The following is a 20,942-nucleotide window of genomic DNA, read 5'->3' as shown; positions in this document are numbered from 1 at the left end:
TCACAGGCTGGGAAACAGAAGATGAGAAGAGCACTCTGAAGCAAGCAGCACAAATGGATTGGTTCTGCAGCCAGTCTGAAGATCAGGAGGCCACAGGCCCAACTAGGAAAAGTGTCAAACCCAACACACACCTCAGCATTTCTGCAGCTGAGGGCTGCTGAAAGCTGGCCAGAGAGTCCTCATGTCCCTCTCCCTGCTCCATAGAGCTGAGTTACAATGGGGAAAGTTGTGAGTTACAACAGGGAAAGCAACTCAGCAGCATCCTCAGCAGGGTAGAAATCAAATGCTTTCAAATAACATGCCCGTGCCCTGCTCACAGGAGTCGCTGTCAGAAATGCCCCAAATGACCTTCACAGGTAGGCCTTTGGTGGGTGGCAGTGTGTAACAAACAGCCCCAAGCTCAAATGAGAAGCCACCAGCCACAGAACCCTTCCCTGTTGGGACTTACATGAGGGAGACGGTGAAGTGGAAGCGCTGCCGCAGCCCCTTGAAGGTGATAAAGGACTGTGGGGGGAAGCTCCTGGTGGTCATCTCGCAGTAGGGCCGCTCATACTCGCCCGGGGGGCACTCGCACTTGAAGCCCCCAATCAGCAGGTTCACGCAGGTTCCTCCGTTCTTACACACCCCTGGAGCACAGCGGCCCGAGCGCGCGTTCACCTCACAGTACTCTCCTGCAAGGGGAGAGAAAAACATCAGGGAAGGTGACACCTCACCCCAGCAACAAGTTGTGACATTCAGCTATCCAAGTGGTTCTGCTACAGGTTAAGCTGCTTCCAAACTGCTGCACCGACCCCCTCTGAAACTGAGGTACAAGACTGTCATTGATGGGGGGTAAGGATGCCACATCCTCTTTCAAGCATGAATTTTCAGGGGTGTGCAGGATATGATTTGCCAAGCAATCCTCTTGCAAATATCCAACAACATTGGTTTGGTTTTCAGATTCCTTGGCTGCTTCCAAACTGGGTGACAAATATAAAGCTGGTGACAATCAGTTCTTTATGGAAGAGGTTAAAAAACCTACACATTCCCTGTCAACCAAAATATGTGTAAATAGTTTCACTATGGTTGAAAATTGTGTAAACAGATCAATGTTTGTACCTTCATATTCAATGAATTTGGCTTTGCTGCTCACGGCAGAGGCAGGGTATAGCTGACCTCATGATAAAGCTCTCCAAACATTTAAACCAAGAATAAGCAGAATACAGACAGCATATAGATTGCTTCTACCTTTTCCCACACATGCATCCTGAAGATGAAGGCCATTTTCTGAACCCTTTGGGGATGGGCATATTAACTTTCCACAACAGTTATGGATTCTGTGTGCCACTTGCTGAAGTTGTTTCCCCCTTAAATGCTTTGTCTTTAATAATCTTAAAAGTATGTATTAAGATGTGTTAAATGCAATACTAAAGAATGAGGTGTCTTGCTTTGTATGTATGCTGTGGCTTTTTATCCTGTGTTTGCCCAAAATCTGAGAATTAATCACAATTTAAAAAAAGTAATGCACAGAGGATATTCACTTAAAAATATGCTGCAGTTGGGACAAAAGCAGCTGCTGAATTAATCATTGTACAGAAAGCTAAACCCTCTACGTGAGTTAATTAGTTAACATTTATGTTTTGGCATGTGTCTTCCTAAGGTATAAAGCACGTTCACATCCTGCAAGTAAAACTGTTCAGAGAAACTGGAGGTGGCATATATAGTTGAATTTCACCCAGTAACAGTGTCTGACAAACAAATGTAGAGCAAAACTACTCAGCACAGCCAGCTGAAGGAATGCATTTCCAACAGTTCAACGTTTGCATGATTATTCCCTACCAGATTATACAATTACATTGGGACAGGCTCTTTCCAGTGTTGTCCATCAACGGGACAAGGGGCAATGGGCAGAGACTGAAACACAGAAAGTTCTATCTGAGTATAAGGAAAAACCTTCTTCCTTTGAGGGTGACAAAGCACTGGAACAGGCTGCCCAGAGACACTGTGGAGTCTCCTCTGAAGATATTCAAAACCCATCTGGACACAGTTCTGTGCACCCTGTTCTAGGTGAACCTGCTCTAGCAGGGGGTTGGACTAGATGATCTCCAGAGGCCCCTTCCAACCCCAACCATTCTATGGTTCTGCTTCTGTGATTGATTCAAGCACAATTAAAACCGTGAAAATGCATTCCTGCAGGAAAGTAAAAGCAGCAGGAGCTGTGGGCAGTGACTCACAAACAAAGGCAAATTTAAACGGAAAGTTTTGCTCCAGTTGCCACCCCCACAGCCCTGCTCCCACGGGTTCCCACGCCAAAGCGTCCCACACTGGGCGGCAGGCTGCAGCCAGCAGTACTGCTGCATCCAGACCTGGATCTGCACCACTTTTCTGTTCCAGGCTGTAAACTGTGATGGCTTGCAGCTGGTTTAGCCACTGCCCCAGAGGTAGTGACCTCTGAGACAAGGTGAGCTGGGGAGCCTGACTGTTTTGGTCCTCCAGCTTTGCTGCCTTTCTTTTTCTCACATCAGCATCAGGTGCCTCTCAGACAGGTATGATTTAAGCTGGCAGAATGCAGAGCAAACCAAGACTGCTATGATCAGCAGCCAAACAAATGCACTCCCCATCCAGGTTGGGCTCTGCTCCAGAGGATGGACCTGCTCTGCACATTACTCTGAAGTAATAAACCATACAGCCCTGAATTCAACTTCCAGTCTGTGCTTAGAGCTTTTCTGATTCAGCACTGATGGTCCCATATTCTCACTTTAACATTTTACGTGAAATGCTGTGAAAATCACTTGATAAATATCTTCCTGTTTCCAGTTGGTTAGAGCATGGTGCTAATAACACCAAGGTCACGGTTCGATCCCCATACAGGCCATTCACTTAAGAGCTGGACTCGATGATCCTTGCGGTCCCTTCCAACTCAGAATATTCTGTGACTCTATGATTTATCAGCTGTAAGTATCAGGCAAGATTATGTGAATACACCTTCCTTAATACTTTAAATGCTCTACAATGTGTTTCTTTTGGAAAAAAATTTGTATAATCATCCAAGACAGAAAATTCCCTCAGTGTATTGGATATGCCACACAAAGCACACACACACATCAGATGCTCTAAAGGACACTACAGAAAGCACTTGCTGATGATCCACTGCATAAGTGCAGCCAATCCTCCTTACACACATATCTTGCGTACCAAAACTCTCAAAAAAATGGAAAAATGCAAATTCCTATAGAAAGACTAAACACAGGTTTGTTGCTTTAAAAAAGTAGTAGGATATTTTGTGAAATAACTCTCCAACTCATAGAAGAATGTAATCTTCAAGGTTTTCTGAGAACAGAATGATTTATTTTGTAAAAGCAAATAACATGCAGGCTTGAATACACAGAGAGAAAAAGGAGTGCGCTAAAAGGAGAAATTCCTGGCATTGCAGCATGCTGTGGAAATGCCATGGCAATACAGAGGTGAAATATAAAAGCCTAAGTTGGAAGTCATTGATGGCTCTGTATTAATCCTGTGATATAAAAATAATGTATAGACCATTTGTTTAGATACCTATATAGGCGTAAAACTATTTAAGAGAAAAGAAAGCTTACAGAAACATTCTATTGAATTATGTTTATTACAGCTTTTTATTACGATATTTAAAGAAGTAATTTAAAAGAATATACTTCAACTTTAAATAAGATCCTTTATGCTATATTCATTCAGCTATAGCATCACTGATGTCCCAGTTACTAAAATTATTCTGAATTCTCTTTAGTCTGTAATGTAAATGAGAACTGCATTTGATGCATATTCTTTGATGTTAAATTTTCATATTTTATGTGTATTTACCAAAATGTATTAAAATCGTGGTTTTTAAATCTCTACAGTACATCCAAGGCATCACTGTGCTTCAAGGCACAAAGGTTACCAAAAAACCTGATAAATCCTTAATTACCCTTTTTTCCAAAAGTGCCCAGAAAGACTTAGAAACTGAACATTTTTGCCTTTATGAAGTAGCCATCTGAGCAAGAATTTGAAGCAAGACTTTGACCAGGATTGGCAACAGAAGGCACCTTTGTGTTGCTCTTGGGTTTGTCACTTTCAAGGGTGGCCACCTCCTCCCAGACACATTCCCGTCCCATAGCTCTGCCTTGCAGGAGCTTTGAGGCACAGCCTGAAAATCATCCTCAAAACTTGAACCAAAGCCTGCACGAACTTGAAGGAAGAGCTGGTTGCTGTCTGGAGCTGGTGTCAGAAGGCCCTAAGGGAAGAGTTACTTAAGGAGCAGAAAAGGAAGGGAACTGCATCAGCCAGCCTTTGGGAATGAAAAGCGCTTGTGTGTCTCCTTGCAGCAGAAGGTCAGAGGGTTGGGATGCACCATCAGAATGGATGTCTTACAGTCCAGGAGGAAAAAATAGCACAGAAGAGGGAGAGCTGCTGGGCAGTGAGGGTCTGGAGGGGCGAGGGTGATAAAAGCACAGCCCAAATAGCCGTTGCACACAGCCTGGGGTCAGTCTGTGATGCTGGCAATGCTGGTGTGGCTCAGCCCTCACCCAGTCCATGAACCTCCCCTTTGCCCCTCATTTCTTTGGCTAATATAATTTCATTTTTCACACTGGCCTGGATTTTAGAAATCACTGACCAAACGAGTTACATATCACATCTCTGTGAAATCCAAGCAGGAGATGTGAAGCTTCACCCCTCCAGCTGCTAAAGCTAAAGCAAGCACTGTCAGATAACACGGGCCATGGCTGCCCGTTATCTGCTGGCAGATTCCTGGGCTTTGAAAAAGTTCCAGCCCTTGCCAGAAAATGATTTACTGTTACACAACAGTAGCTGATCTTATAGGCTCCCAATCAATATTGATGACTCTTAAAGCTATGAGTCCTGTGGCTTTTCCGCAGCCCTTTATGTAGTGCTTCCTAGTTTTAAAGCCCTTGAGATCACAACGCGGTACTTGCTTTTGACAATGTGTCCTACTCGCAAACATCCTGTTTTTAATACATACCTATCCTCTTTGATTTTAGGACTAACTTTACAAAGATGTTAATCATAAAATTTCTGTTATTAACTTTATGTAAGTAAGGACACCACGACATCAGGTGCAAAATAACAAGAACATGCAAAGCCAAAGTTTGGCTAGAAGATTTGGTCTCCCTCTGACCTATTCCAAGTAAAGTAAAGAGAGTTTAACTAACAAACAATAAATGGTGATAAAAAAGTGAAAAGAAACAAAAACTATCTTAAAAAATGAGAAAATAATCTCACAATTGCAAATGCCTTGTGAGCTGAACATTATGGGTTTCAAACAGCACTGGTGTGCATCAGTGAGGTGGGCTTTCAAGAAATCTGCCTGTGGTTTAGCTGGTGAGTTGCTTGACCTTGCAACAACAATGTATAACGTTTGAAAGCTTGCTGAAAACAATATGATGGCATCCAAATAAATACATAATTACTCTACAGATCAATTTTCTGCAGTATGTTTTCCCAATATCCCAGTTTAGGGACTAGTTCTCAAAATTTTGCACTATTCTCTAATTGTTTTCAACTGAAACACTACATTAAATACATATTTACATGAAGTAGCAGACCTGCTCTGATGCTTGTTTCTTTTTTTTTTCAGTTTCCCTGCACACATGTTAATTTTTCATGCACTATCTGTAGTTGTTTTACTTGAACTGATTCTTTTCTCCTTTTCTTCATCCTACCATTTGCTCCCAGACACATATTAATCTATATTAACATTAATCTCTATGTTTGTAGTTGCTTTACCAGAATGGAAAGCATTTTGAGAAGCTGATTTAAGCAGCCCACCTAAAATTATATATTTTAAAGTAGAAAGGAAAATCAACAATAATTAAGGCAAAAGGAGAAACAAGAAACAGGACAACTAAATTCTTCAAAGAATTTCCATTGACCCATTGCCCTAATAAAGAACTAACTATCATAAAAAATGTATTTGCTATCTTGTATATATTATGGGAAAATCAATACTACTTTTCCTCTAGTAACTAAACCACTACTACCTTACATGACAATTGGCACTAAAGTAATCAGTGCACTAAGTAATAAGAAGGTTGTTAAAAACAAATTAGCTGCAGAATCAGCCTGGAAATCTCTACTGGGACAAGAGATAAAGAGGCTGGGATCCAACACACCTGCTTTAGGGGTTGTTTCACCATAGTTTAGATTGAGTGGGAGTTACCATAGTCCCCTCCTTTCCCCAAGCACGCTGCAGTTTCCTCCCTCTCCCTTGTGCTAGCATTCCTGTAATCCTGCAGTTGACTGATCTGTAGAGCTAAGATGGCAAAACACTATTCATTTCTTTACTGAAGGGTTAGTGATCTTCTGATTAGGTCCCTCCTAGGATTGATAGGATGAATAGCTCAGCAGGCACATGGGAAGGAGGCAGGACCATGCACCCAGGAATAAGAATGAAGGAATGGTCTTAGAAAGGTTTAACTGTTATGGAAATACAGCTTTAACTTATTTTAGACAGCTCATGTGTGAGACTAGTGGCTCAATGATCCACTTAGGTGGATCAAAACCTTCAGTAGATACCCACTTCTCTCCACTGACTGTGCATGGATATACTGCAGGAAAATTTGCCTAAAGCACAGGTGCAAGTCAAATAATCAAATTAACATTGGATTTTGCCCATAAAGGGAAATTCATTACTTCAGTGGCTCTATGGTGCATGAGCCTACACTCAGAACCTATTGAGAGGTCAGCCTTACCTCCCAGCAAATTCCACTTACCAATGAAATGCTAAACAAACAAACAAACAAACAAAAAAACAAACAAACATCTGCTGGTTTTATGAGAGAAACTAGAGAGCAGTTACCCAGAAATCAGCCAAGTCATTCTGAATGAAGGAGAAGCTGGATCAAACAACAAATAGAACAAATAGAAGTTAGAAGGCACTGGTGTACTAGTAACCAAGATTAATTAGAAGGCAACTATATTCATGTACTATTTTACGCAAGTGACTCAGAACGGTTATTTGAATAACAAAAGTAAATCTGAGTCCCTTAGAAATCAATAACCAAACTACTCCTGTCACCTCAGAGAGGTTGTGCAGACTCAATGCTGACACTGACGGTCGTGACTTCATGAGCTTTCTGCATTACGCTGCTATTAAACCTTACATTTGAAAATACACTTTGGTTTTTCCTTTTACCTACCTGTTCATTTATGTTTTTAGATTTGGGACTGATCTAGGTTAATTAAAATTAGCCCAAATCCTCTTACAGGGAGAAACACCAGCTTAGGGTCCATTTTGGGGTCTGCCTAATTTTTTTTGCTTTCTGCTCCCTTTGCTGCTTTCTGCCCTATAAAGGCTTATGATGAGAAACAGGTTAATGTAAAATAACACATAAATACACATATAATTATACACCACACATACACACACTGTTTAGAAATAAATCCTGCTGACTTGCAATGACAGCTGTCCTGAGCAATTTCAGTTGCTAACCATTCCAGATTTAATAAGATGTATTTGCAAGAGAGTAACCTGAATTTAAAACACTAAGCAAAGTAACAGCAAAAACATTCCTCTCACATTATATATATAGCTTGCCAAGTAGCTCTCTGAGGTGATAGACAATGATCCTATAATAAGATACTCAGGAAATTACCCTTTTTCTCTGGATCTAGTTTTATTTTTTCCACGGGCATAAGCAGTAAGCTCTGAGCTGGTAGGAAAAAAGTGTGCAGAATTATCAGTGGTCTTTCGTGGTCTTCCGTGTATACATATATATACCTCATACCTCTCCTGTACAATCACTCTTCTCCCTTCCTTGTGCTTCTTCCATAAAGTTGCCCCCAGGCATCCCTGATAACTCACAAATCAGATTTCCAAAAATCATGAGACTCAGTTAAATAAGGGTCATAAGATCTTTAATCATGAGATGCTTCAAAAGAATGAACATGAGAGGCTTTTTATTTTCTTTTATTTGCTTCTGAAGCTGTGGGTGGCATCTGTTGGCCCCAAGGCACGTGAGAACTCTTGGTGGTCAAATTCCACCCCAAAACACACAACTAGAACTGTCTGCTCTGAGGGAGCTCCCATTCCCACTCCCACCCCAACAGGATAATGCTACTTGACCTTTCACAGTTCTTCTTCCCACCAGGGTCCTCGGGGACAGCATCTGCACCTCGGCTGCCCTGAAGTCCTGCAAGCTCATGGGAAGAGAAGGAGGACCACAATGAAAAGTCCCATGGGCCAAACAGGCAAGGGAGAGGCCAGGACCCCATCCCACCTCCTGATCCTTCCCCACTAGAGACCAAGCTAAACTGTATTTTACAAAAGCAAGAGAGGGGAAAGCTCAGGTCTCCACCTCAAGCTGCTTTGGGCTGTGCCCACTGATGCACTGAACAGGCAAAGCACCCACTGAAACAGTGCCTGGCCCTTTGCCAGCCCAAAACCAGGCCCAGGATTCTACATGCAGCGTCCTCCCCTTCCCTGGTCACAAAACAAAGCAAAACAAAAGACACCCTGCAGAGAAGGGTGGATGGATGGATGGACTGATGAACTGGGATTTGGGTTGTTTTGTGGTTTTGCATTTAAATGAGAAGGAATAATTGAGGGGGAGAAAAGAAACAATACTGAGGAGGATTAGTGATATTTGGGGCACATCTGTTGGAGAAATGAATTAGTCTGTGGATTCCAGAAATTATGAGCATGTTCTCAAGACGATATATGCATTGTCACTGGACCTCATACTCCTATGCAGTTTCCAGCAGGAACAGAGCATAAACAAAAGCCACAACTAAGTCTTGAACACCTGTTTTCTCTTTTTTCTTAAGGATTAAAAATTCTCAGTCATTAAGTTTCCACTCCGTCTGCACCAGATAACTCACCTTTCACCTTCCATCAGTGAGGTCAGGAATGGTGAGAGCACCATTAAGTACTACCAAGATTTATCAGAAGTATTGTGATTTTTTTTCCTTGTAGCACCCTGAGGAGCAAGGAGGCAGAAGCCACAATAAAAAATTCTCATTTTAAGAAAACACTCCATTCTGAAGCTCACGTTTTGATTTGAAAAAGAAAAGAGATAACATCACAATAAAATATTTTCCATTTAAGAAACACTCTATTTTGAAGTCTGCTTTATGATTTGGGAAAGAAAAGAGGTAACTCATGACTTTACAGCCCATAGATTTGTGCCAACACCTCCAAAAATAGCCCCAACTGGTTGTTTTGCAGAACTGGGGTGCACGCTCAATGGCAAACCCATGAAGGGCCATCTCTGCATGAAATCTGAGCACTGGTCTCCTGCCTTAGGCCAGCAGGTAGAGGTGCACACAATGTGCCTGGTTTCTTGCTCCCCACACCAGACCTAATTACCCCTAGGTTTCTGAGGAAATGCTGAAGAAAAGCACTTTTTTGGAATTCTTTAGATATGGTGGAGGATGAGAAAAAAACCAGAATCACAGAATTGTTTCAGTTGGAAAGAACCTTTAGCATCCATGCTTTCAGCCTGCCACAGCTACTTAACAACAAATTTTTCTCTTGGGGTCCAACAGGTAATTTTGTAATGTCTTAATCTTTACTCTTGGCTGACTTGACAACTACCTCTAAGCTCTCTAAATTATTGAACCATTTGTTGTAATGTTCAGGGCCCTTGCAAGGCGTTATCTCCTTCGGCGTTTGACCTGTAAGGTAAAGCTTTAGGGACCTTTCTAGGTTCTGCCTCTCACCCAGGACTAAATACAGTACAAATCTACACAAGAGAAAAAAGAAATGCACCAAAATTTCCAGTTTATATTGATCTATCTGGATAAATTGTAAGACAATTTATCATAATGCAAATTGCACTGATTTGTGGTAAGATATAGTGATGAAGCAGTGCCCTTCAAAAAAAGCCTAAGCATTATCTCTGGATGCATTTATCAGAGGGATAACATTATTGTTGATGTCAAAGATAAAAATCAAACTAGATTATGCCATTGTGTCTGCAATTTGCATTATGTCTTACTTGAAATAAATCTCTTCCTAATAATCCCATCTTAAAACCAATGAGAAAGCTGGAGGTGTAAGAACAAAGCACACAGTTACATTCATTTTCAGAGGAATATCCCTCCCTCCTTTCATTTTTAAGAGACACAATCACCCTCTACCTTTACTAGATATACATCTGATATTGTATTTTGCTTTCTCTGCTCTCTATGCTCCTTGATTCCTCTCCAGGAGTGTTAATCGAGGAGGGGCACATGGAGGAAACAGAAGGCTGGAGCAGCCACTGTGGCTGGCAGGACATGTTCCCTTCAGGACAGCCTTTGCAGGCCGGTTTGTATTTGCATTCCTAAACACCTGCAGGCACTTCAGCATGGGAACCAGCTGCCATGCTTAGTTCTCACCTCCTTCCATGGGCAGCAGTGAGATAGAAAAAGGGGACTCAGACTCGGTGTGCCTCTGCTCAGATGACAAAAAAGACTATTTCATACATTGAATTGCAATTTTTACTGGGTACCAAATGCCACCAGTGGCACCGTTAACTCCCCAAGGCTGTTGTTCCACAGGCTATTTTGGCCTCACACTGGGCTTTTCAAAACATATTAAATGATTTATGTGAATGAGGAAAGCAAGCAAGGTGTGGTGGCTGTGGTGGGGCTGTGTCTGCAGTAACATCATTTACCAACAGAACTCAAGAGCTGGAAAACCAGACGTGCTTTCAGGCACCATCAGGCTTCCTACTCACTTTCAGCCTGGTTTCCCTAAGCTGCTTTCCACAGAAAACACTAAAGGGTTGCAACTCCCAGTGTCCAAATTGGTAGGGAAGAGGAAAGCTCTAGCACTTATTTTTGAGGAAGTTAATATCTCAAAGCAGTTGAAAAAGGGAACACATCTGCAAATAACTGCCCTCAGAAAAAGGAAGAAAGATAAAGGCTGAAGAATAGGCAGAAAAGGAGATCAGTGTCTCCCTTTCAAGGGTGAACATTGCTGCTTTCTTTAGGAGAGTTCAGCCCTTATTTCAGTAAGATTCCACTTAATTTTCTCCACGTAGTTACAGACATGGTGTTTCAGCTCACAAGAAGAGACAAAACACAGAAGAAGCCATCTGCCCTTGTCCCCAATAGCCTGCTAGGATTGACTGCTCAAGCAGCTAACTCTGCACATCTCCATTACAGGAAGGCTGGTGAGAGCCTGTATTTTGTGTTTTCCACAAATCAGAAGTTTCCACAGGAAAATCTCACTCTCCCATTTTCTGTGTAATCCAACACTATGGTAAAAATGATGGCATTTAGAATCAGGCAGACCTCAAATCAAACCATGCCCCTTAACATCCTAGGTGGTCCCAGAAGCTCTGGTGGAAAGAAGCATAATGGCCAATTAGTGAGAATAACTGAAGAGAAGCCATAAAATATTAATAATGCAACAGAAAACCATGCTTAAAGTAAATCTACTATTGTAATTACCTGTTGGGAAGCTAGGAGTTCAGAGCTCTGTATTTTCATTTTATATGAGAAATATTATCTTAAAAGAAAGGTACACTTGAAAGCACTGTGTAACTGTCTTTACTGTGGATCGTAGTTCAGAGGTTTAGCATGATGGAGTAGACAGTACTTGCAAAATTATCAGATGCTCATCAAATTTCCATTGTTATACATTGAAGGAAAATTTTGAAAAAAAAATCCAAAAACTCCCTTTGCTTGTAAAATTAAAAAGATTAGGGTTAAAAAGATAATTTCATAATTTTATGTTTTGGTAGCCTCAAAAATATTTCATACACACGTCGGGAACACAAACTGAAAACAAAAAGCAACTTAATCAGGGAAACTGACTTTTTGTTAATGAGTCCTGAAAAAGGAATTGTAATGTCACACACAACTAGCACAGAAAATATCAAAATTGATGTATTTTTCAAATCTACAGAATAGATGGAAGTTCAAAAGTTACTTTCTTAAAAAGTATTTTTAGATGGACTAAACAAAAATTAATCCAGCCAGCTTCCACATCTCATACTTAATTCTGCTTACGATAATTAAGTAGATTAAAATTCAGCCCTTTTATAAAATACTGTTCAATTTTAAAGTAACTTTAAATGATTACCATCTTGTTAGAGTTATTATACTTTATTGTATCACCTAGAATGTGTTTATTTATTAATATAAGACACTCATCTTCATGTTTCTTACAATATGCACATCAGTGTGCTGACCCTTTGAAGCTGAGTGGCCAGACTGCCTAATTAAAATATGTTTTTTAATTATACTATATGAAAATGCTGTATAAAAGGTCTCATATGCTTCACGAGGGGAATTTGGGAGACAGACTGAAGTAAAGTATCTTCATCTTGATTTTTAGAAACTGAAAATTGAGACTGGTGACTGCTCAGGAAGCTGCGATTCGGGGGCACCGTACAGTGCTGGTCACAGAACAAAACCTGCCCCAGGAAGAGCAGGGCTGTGATGCAGGCACTGAACCATGATGCTCTAAACAAAAGAGCATTTGCAACAACAATGAAGTTGTGGTTCCCACCATGCTCTGCACAACTGTATTGCAGAACTGTAATTATCTTGATGTTCAAGGCCAAGTGCCTCAGTCTGGTGCTCAACTGTCGAAACTTTCAATCATCCTAACACAAAGAACAGAGACACAAGAAACTACTTTATGCTTTTTTCCCCCCTAATAGGATATCATCCTGATACCCTCATCTCTGCACCCAACCATCCTTCCTGATGCTTTCCTTTGTTTATCCACTGATGAAAATAAAAATGTTTAACTTGGGAATCATAAATATATATATATAAACCAAATATGTTTTTCATAATTCAGTCTTATTCCTTTCCAGTTTTGTTTCCCAGTTTTTTATTTACAGCCAGGAGAAAATGAGCCCCATTACATCAGTTCTTGGAAGTTAAATTTCTTTTTTGTTTTGTAAGATCTAAAATATTTAATTCCAGATGTCCTGGAATTTCTTTGGTTTTGGTCTTCTCCTCTGATCTGCTGTGAACACTGTGAGGGACTTTCCAGAACATGAGGCATCCTGGAAAAAATACTATCTCATTATGATTTTATCTTCTGCACAAATAACTTAAAGGTAAGTTGTTGGGGTTTTATCCCCCTGTCTCTTCTCCTTTTTCCTTATCTGATTTGTTTTCAGTGAGAAAAAACAATACCACTTAAAGTATAGTCTAATATATGGGTTGTTTTGACATTTAGCAAGTGTATGTTTGGATAATGAGAATGCACTTGTGCACCTTAAAGTTTAATCCAGCTAACCTTTTTGACATTAAATGATGAGGAAAAAAAAAACAAATCTTTTGTTACACAAGGCTCAACTTGGCTAAATTAATAAAACACAATTGTAAACTATGGTCACAGAGAAATTTGCTGTTGTTTAATAACCTGCTATTTAAAATATTTTAATTAAAACAAACCTCCATGCATGTAGTTTCTCTCAGACCAATGTTCTGCAATGTTCACATTGTGGGAATCTAGCTATGTCAGTGAGGAGGGTTTTACATGTACCTATAAAATTACAATATCAAATACCTCCACTTTGTTTAATTACACTTCACTTTCCACGTTTTTTTAGTTATACCAGTGATGATAAGCAAATGTGTTATAACAAAGATTTTCAAAAGGCCTGGGAGAATTGTGATTCCCATTCAGGTGTGGTAACAGAAATCCCACCAATATAAAACCAGGAGAACAAGTCAAGATACAAAAATCTGCTTACAACTGACAGAGTAGTATCATTCAAAAAGAAATATATGTACAACAGGTTAAAGATCATAAAAGAAATCTCACATATGCTAGAACAAAGGGAATCCTAAATTTAGCCCAGTCCGCTGGATGCCAAAAGGAAACCTGAGGAACTCACTACATTTCTCTCTCCCATGGAACACCACTAACTGATAAACTCATATTCATAAGACTTCTCATGTCTGCAAGCCTTGACTTCATGTGGTACAGCCCAAAACCAAGAACCTGCCTCCTCTCCATACTGTAACGTGATCTCACAGACACCAAGGGCATTAGTAGCAAGTAGGTGTAAAAATATAACTGTAAGCATGGAACCATCCTGAATCAGGTTACTGCCCAAGTTATCTGGATACTGAATTTCAGCTACATGCTACTTTTAATTTTTTTAAATTTTAATTTTGATTTTGATTTTTAAATTATCAACATCGGGGACAGAAACTGTAAAATCATCAGTGATAAACTCTTCAGGTAACAAATGAGGGGAGTGGCTAAATGCAGAGACGCAGCAGCCAGCCTCACAGCTGTCTTATGGAGAAGCAAAAGAAGATAAACTGTAATCAGTAAGGAGGATTTCCTAGATCCTGAACTGTTTGGAAGAGCTGAATTCATAAGTATATTGGAGACTAATTACTAAGGTAGCTTCTGAAGCCAGGGCTAACTGATTACATGGGCGTGTGATCTGCTGCTTGCTTCTACAAAGCACCCATCATGCCTCCACTGCAGGAGTACCTGGGAAGAACAAGACTCTTGTCAAATAATTCTGAAACTAATTAAAAAGACCAAACACAACATTAAGTCTGTAGCTAGGTTTCCACGTGACAGCAAAGGACTTTGATCAGTGCAAATATTTCTGTGGGCAAGGAGGATAAGACATGAGGCTCCAGAAGAGCCATTTGAACCCCCAGCACTTGCATAAGATCAGCTGAATCAAAGATCATCCCACATGCAGCATCTTGGGGTTAGGGGCAAGGGAGGGTTTGTATGTGATGGGAAAACTGTAGAACTTTAAATAGTACCTAATTTATGCACATCAGGATGAAGGTAATGTTATAAAACTCTTTGCCTGGGTTTAAGAAAAAGCATAGCAGATTGCTGTGAAGACTGTAGGCCATGTACTCCATTTGAGAACTAAACTGTCAACAAATATACCACAGTAATCCAATTAGGAAAGGCTTTTTGCATCCTGACAAGTGAGCGTAGGTTGAAGACTAATTGAAGGACAAATCCTTCAGATAAAAATCCACCTATTGAAATGGCAGACCTCTTTAAGTGAGTCCTGTGCATCTGATATAAACTACAGATTTGCAACATTCAACTCCTGTGACTTGGTGACAGACATGGATGGGAATATAATCAACAGAAACATGACAATAATAGACTTCAGCATTTGTCTGAAATTTTTTACTGTTTTTATTGTTTCAGTTATCTTCTGGAGCAAGCAGTCATGCAGTCGTACTGGTCCAGCCCAGCAACATTTGGGTCCAGCCATAAGGCTGTGCTGTGCTGGCCCCATCCCTGAAAGCATTAACAGCAAGCCTTGCCTTAAAAGTAAGCAAGGACCTGTTTTAATATGCACAGCAAATCTGAGAGTTAAGCACAGCAGCTGAGTGGGCATGCAGACTTCTGCTGAGAATCCATGTCAGGAAAGACATGTCTTTCACAGGGATCTCCCCCATGTTTCCAGCCATGGGTAGCCCAGGAATGGCCCTTCCTCAGCCGCTCTAGACTTGCCACCAACTGCTTCTATGTGACCTGGAAGAGATGAAGATGCTGTGCCTCAGTTTCCCATCTCTTTGGTGAAGGGGACAGCACCCCCTTGCTCAAAGCGGTGACTCAAACTTGTTAGCAACTTCTACAGAGTCCACAGCAGTCCTTAGATTTGAAGTGTTTTGTACAGGTACAGCTTGCAATGATCAGACATCACCATTCTCTGACAACATATATATGGACTCAAAAGCAAGAATTTTGCCAGGTAATACCTCTTAATCTAAATATCAAAAAATAATACTTATTTTCAGGAACTCAAGACAAAAAATGGACGTGGTTCTAAAAGGAGAGAAAGGAAAGTAATACCACAGTTGACTGCTGTGCTCTTTAAATGCAGCACGCACTGCCCAATAGCCAATGGAAGACTTATTATCCATGGCTAATTGCAATGAAAAGGTTGTATGGGTTCCCTATAAGTACAGACATGAAGTCAGCTCATGAGATGACATCTGGGGATCATTGCTCTTTGGTGTGGAAACTTCAAAGCACAGAGAGTAAGACTTATGAGACACAACATCTCATAGTACATAGCTGAGTGGTAAAGTTCATAAAAAGAGAAACTCTTATAATGGTCTGGGTTGGAAGGGACCTTAAAGGTCATCCAGTTTTAACCCTCCTGCCGTGGACAGAGACACTTTTAGACCTGGTTGCTCAAAGCCCCATCCAATCTGGCCTTAAACATTTCCAGGGATGGGGCATCCACAGCTTTTCCAGGCAATCAATTTCAGTGTCTCATCACACTCACAGTAAAGAATGTCTTCCTAACATCTAATCTAAACCTACCTTCTTTCATTTTGAAACCACTTCCCCTTGTCCTATCTCTATATGTCCTTGTAAACAGTCTCTCTCTACCTTTCTTGTAGGCTCCCTTCAGGTACTGGAAGGCTGCAATTTGGCCACCCTGAAGCCTTCTCTTCTCCAGGATGAACAATGCAAATTCTCTCAGCCTTTCCTCGTATGATAGGTGCTCCATCCCTGTAATTGTCTTGGTGACCTTCCTCTGAACTTGCTCCAACAGGTTGATGTCCTTCCTGACTTGGAACCTCAGAGCTGGATGCAGTGCTCCAGGTGGGGTCTCACCAGAGCAGAGCAGAGGGGCAGAATCCTCTTCCTCACACTGCTGGTCACCCTTCTTTTGATGTAGCCCAGTCTGGCTTTTTGGGCTGCAGGTGCATATTACTGGGTCATGTCCAGCCTCTCATCCACCAGCACCCCCAAGTCTTGGCGAGGCTGCTCTTGATCTGTCCATCCCCCAGCTTGTATTGATACCAGGGGTTGTCCTGACCCAGGTGCAGCACCTTGGTCTTATTAAACCTCATGAGATTCCCACTGGCCCATTTCTCAAGTTTGTCCAGGTCCCTCTGATGGCATCCTGTCCTTCAGGTGTGTCAACCACACCACTCAGCTTAGTGTCATCTGCAAACGCGTGAAGGGTGCACTCAATCCCTTTGTCTATGTCATTGGTGAAGATATTAAATAACACTAATGATACCTTCAATGCTGTACAGACCTTCACTGGGATGCAACCACCCTCCACAAGCTTTCTCTCAGTAATACCATACAGAAACTGCAAGGTAAGGCAACCAGGTATTCTCCTCTGAGGCACTGAGAAACAACAAAAGTTATTAAAAGATTGATAGTCAGCACTCTTCTACTTCTTCTGCACCCAAAATCAGCAGAAAAGCTTCATTAAAAAATGTTAAGAGTTTAAATTCTGGAAATACTGCAAATCACCCAGCACCCTAATAACTGTAACTATATTTAAACCCTTGAAACCAAATATATATTTTTTTAGAGAATTAGACCTTGCCTAGGTTTCATCTCTTTATTATACAAAAGCACCTGGAATCCAGTAGCATGACTTTGAAGACCTAGACTAAAGGACACTGTTAAGGCAGCAGAGACACAAAACATTTCAGAACCTTCACTGTGTTGCCTTAACATTTGAATGAGATATCACTCATGACCCATGAAGCTGTCACATGCCATGGACAATGTCCTTACATTCATGGGAATGTTTGTGAACGACAAAACTCCTTATTTGGTGTTTTCTATTAAAGACAAACTTGGTCACAGCAGCTTGAAAGTGCTGGCAAAGCCCCACAACCCTGTAGGGATAACTTTTGTTCAGCCTTGCTGTCACAAAACCATGGCCTTTCATAAGCTAAACAAGGAGTTAAAGATACAGTAAGGTACCTGTAGGAATCAAATTTAGATCTGCTGTACAGGATTTGGCTGTTACACACCTGTGATCCCACTGCTTCAGAGGAGTTGCAGAAGTGCAACTGAGAGTGGAATTTCAGACTTTCTTGCCCAAGATAAAATACTCATTATGACTACCCTGGCTGCCAGACTTCTCTACTTGAAAGCCTAAATTCCCCCAAATAAATCTCTCTGGCCTGAAAAATGAGAATCTGGTATCAGACCGAGCTGGGAAATCACTATCTGAAGAATGGATATAAGTAAAGATAACACAGAAGCATATCTTCACATGTACTGCTATGCTGTATGTTTGCAAGAGCCAAACACTGAGCATTTACTAAGCAATATTAATAGGAACTTCTGGCACGACGCTATGAAACCAGCTATAATTACCTTCTCATGACACAAAGTCAGAATTCACAGAAGCCACATTAGATGTCATGATTCCTCATGTCAATATGGTATCACAGATACAAATTAGGACGAAAAAAAGTATAACACATAAAAGATCTCTAATTGCTGTATTTGATTACTAGAAGATTTACAGCCACTTAAGATTTCTCCCCTCTCTGAAGTGAAATCCAAGGAGAGGTGCAGAGGATATGGGAAATTCTCCGATGATCTTTTTCCCCCTACAAACTACTCCTTGCTAGGGGTTATGTAGCAAAGGAGGCAGAGACAATGTGATATGAGAACAGAGGAGAACTGTGGGAACATTAAATCTCTTCCTTATTTCAGGGGTTGTTGGTTTTTTTGGTTTTTTTTTGTTTTTTTTTTTTGTTTGTTTGTTTTTTTGTTTTTTTTTTTTTTTGCATTAGAGTGCTTTTATTCTGTGTCAATTAAATTTTACTCTTCGGGAGCATGTCCATAGAGGAGAGTAGTCTTGGTGTCTGCTGAGCAGAAGGACTGAGGGCATAGTGATGCAGGAGGACCAAGCAATGGAAGGAGGCACCCAGGTCAGGGCAGGAATTGTGGGAATTCATACCCAAGAAGGTGGTGACTTATGGCCACAGTGGTCACATAGGCACCAGGATGGAGCTGGAAGTACACCTCATTCAGGAACTGCTGTGGCATCCATGCCTCCAAAACTGGTGTGGATGACATGATGCATTTACTCGTCATGGGGTTGCCCTTTGGGCAGTACAGATAATTCCACCTCTGTCCAAGCCTTCACCTATAGCTCACCTCAGCTGCTTCTGCAGCACTCAAAGGTACATGAAATAAAGCTAGAAAAAATATACAGGCTTTACACAGTTCATTATATTTGTTTGGTTAACTTAAATTACATCCTTTAACCCTTTAGCTACGCACACAGCTCTCTGCCACCAATGGCACAACTGTTAGTGTGTACAATATTTACTTCTCTACACTTTTTTTTATATAAAGAAAAGAAGTTCAAGGGGTTGCTAGTCTGAAAAAATACGATTAAAAATATATGTACTTCTTCACTCACCTCCTTACATCACAGGAAGTGAAGTTAATTCCAAATCACCCTAACCTAGCCAGTAATCAGGTTTCAGAAATACCTTGTAGAAGCTCAGTTTACCTCTGTGCCCGTAACAGAAGACTCCTGAAGACAGAGAAACTTTCATCATGTATAAATGACTAACAATTACATCAAAACAAATGGAGTGCTTCAAAGCAGGGTGGAAAAATGGGGGGAAATTCCACTCTATTAAGACAGGACAAAATTACCTTCTAGAGGAAATAAACGCTATATTTTTAGCAGGTCACCAGTCAGATAGATTCAGTACAGGGTTATGATTGTGTAGTGATTTCTCATTGAATTACAGCCTATCTCCCCAGATAGATGACAGATCTTAGTATTTTCTTATAATTATTTTTCTACGTAGGCTCTTAATTGAGAAATGGAAACGTGAGAGCTCCCAGAGAAGGACGCATGTCATTCATTATTACCATTCATATTTCATCTTTTGCAATTAATTCAAAGATTCGTAAGTACTTTATACTGAGATGTTACTGCACTGAGTTAGTACCATGATAACATTTCAGTAATACCAGAAGGTTCCAACCTTCAGACTTAGTAACTTTCTGCTCATTCCAGTTTATGATCACTGCATTTCATGAACCAATATACACTGCTGCTATTGAAGCCAACCTGTGCTATTTACATATCAAATAGACATAAAATCTGGATTGCTGTAAACAATATATTTACATACAAGCTGAAAACACAGTATTATCATTAATAAACTGGACTTGAAAATGGATATGGACATATTTAAAGAAAGGATTAAAATCATAGGCAAAATAATAATTCTTAAAAGCGATTGGGACAAAATTCAATAATGCATCTTCATAGAATATTTCTAATAGTTGACTACTTGTTGATAACATTTTCAGTCTTGTTCTGTAAAGTGGATGAAAATCAACCAAAATGGCCACCATACATGGGTAAACGTGTCAGGTTTGACAGGTAAAACATTGTCATGCAACATGGAACCTAAAGGCACTAATGTAACATAAACAAATCATAGAGCAGATACGAAATTTCTACTGCATTCATTCAGCAATAAAACAGAAATATTCAATAATGTTTGTATCAATTTATGGGAAAAGGTTCCAGAGCCCTCTTGATCATAGTTGGATGTGTTTTTCCCTGCCCAACATGAATGTGATCAAACTGTCCTTCCAAAGAAGAAGGTGTTTCACTGAAGTGCAGTTAACTCTGAAACCTAAAGACAGGAAAGGTATAAGCTCACTCCTTAACTTCTGATCACTTTTAATATCCTGGCAGCAGGATAGTTAATTTTTAACTCAACAACTATGCACTGAAAATACAGTTACAGATCAAATCTTTCTTTGTATATGAATATTATGGTGCTTCTCTTATAAATATGTACTGTGTCTGTTCTGACTACAGCATTAAGTATTAAACATGTTCATCAATTATTAATACAAGCTTATTCTCTTTCATTTTGAAAGTATATTTAGCCTTTTTTCTGAAGATTTCTAGCAAGAGACTTTCAAAATGTGGTGGAATGCATGTCATTCCAAAACCTCGGACATGGATGAATTAACTCCATTTATATGCATATCTTTGTTTAATGAAACTTCCTACTTCTAAGCATTCCTATTTACAGCATAATATTATGTAAACATTTTTAATGAAATCAACTGATCATAAAATCTGTTTTGTGATGCCCGATATTGTATGTATTGTGTATTAATGGATAATGGACTTTATAATGTATTTGACTGTGGAAGTCATTCATGAGCAGCCTGGCAGGAAAATTACTCCTCAACGAATACCAAATATCCCAACCAT

General features: G+C 40.3%; 1 protein-coding gene across 5 annotated transcripts in view; it reads right to left on the bottom strand.

The window, feature by feature from the left end:
* The window catches only part of CELSR1 (cadherin EGF LAG seven-pass G-type receptor 1), a 168,077-nt gene that overhangs the window by 78,627 nt on the left and 68,508 nt on the right, over window positions 1-20,942 (bottom strand). For all 5 annotated transcript variants that reach the window (XM_018068021.3, XM_018068018.3, XM_018068017.3 and 2 more), the window contains exon 3: window positions 449-671. In XM_018068021.3, coding sequence (XP_017923510.1) covers window positions 449-671 — 223 coding nt within the window. The remainder of the gene's footprint in view (window positions 1-448; window positions 672-20,942) is intronic.

Source organism: Manacus vitellinus, unplaced genomic scaffold (genome assembly GCF_001715985.3).
Source record: "Manacus vitellinus isolate BGI_N305 unplaced genomic scaffold, ASM171598v3 scaffold_13_pilon, whole genome shotgun sequence".
NCBI classification, from domain to species: domain Eukaryota; kingdom Metazoa; phylum Chordata; class Aves; order Passeriformes; family Pipridae; genus Manacus; species Manacus vitellinus.
This window is presented reverse-complemented; position numbering and strand designations above follow the sequence as displayed.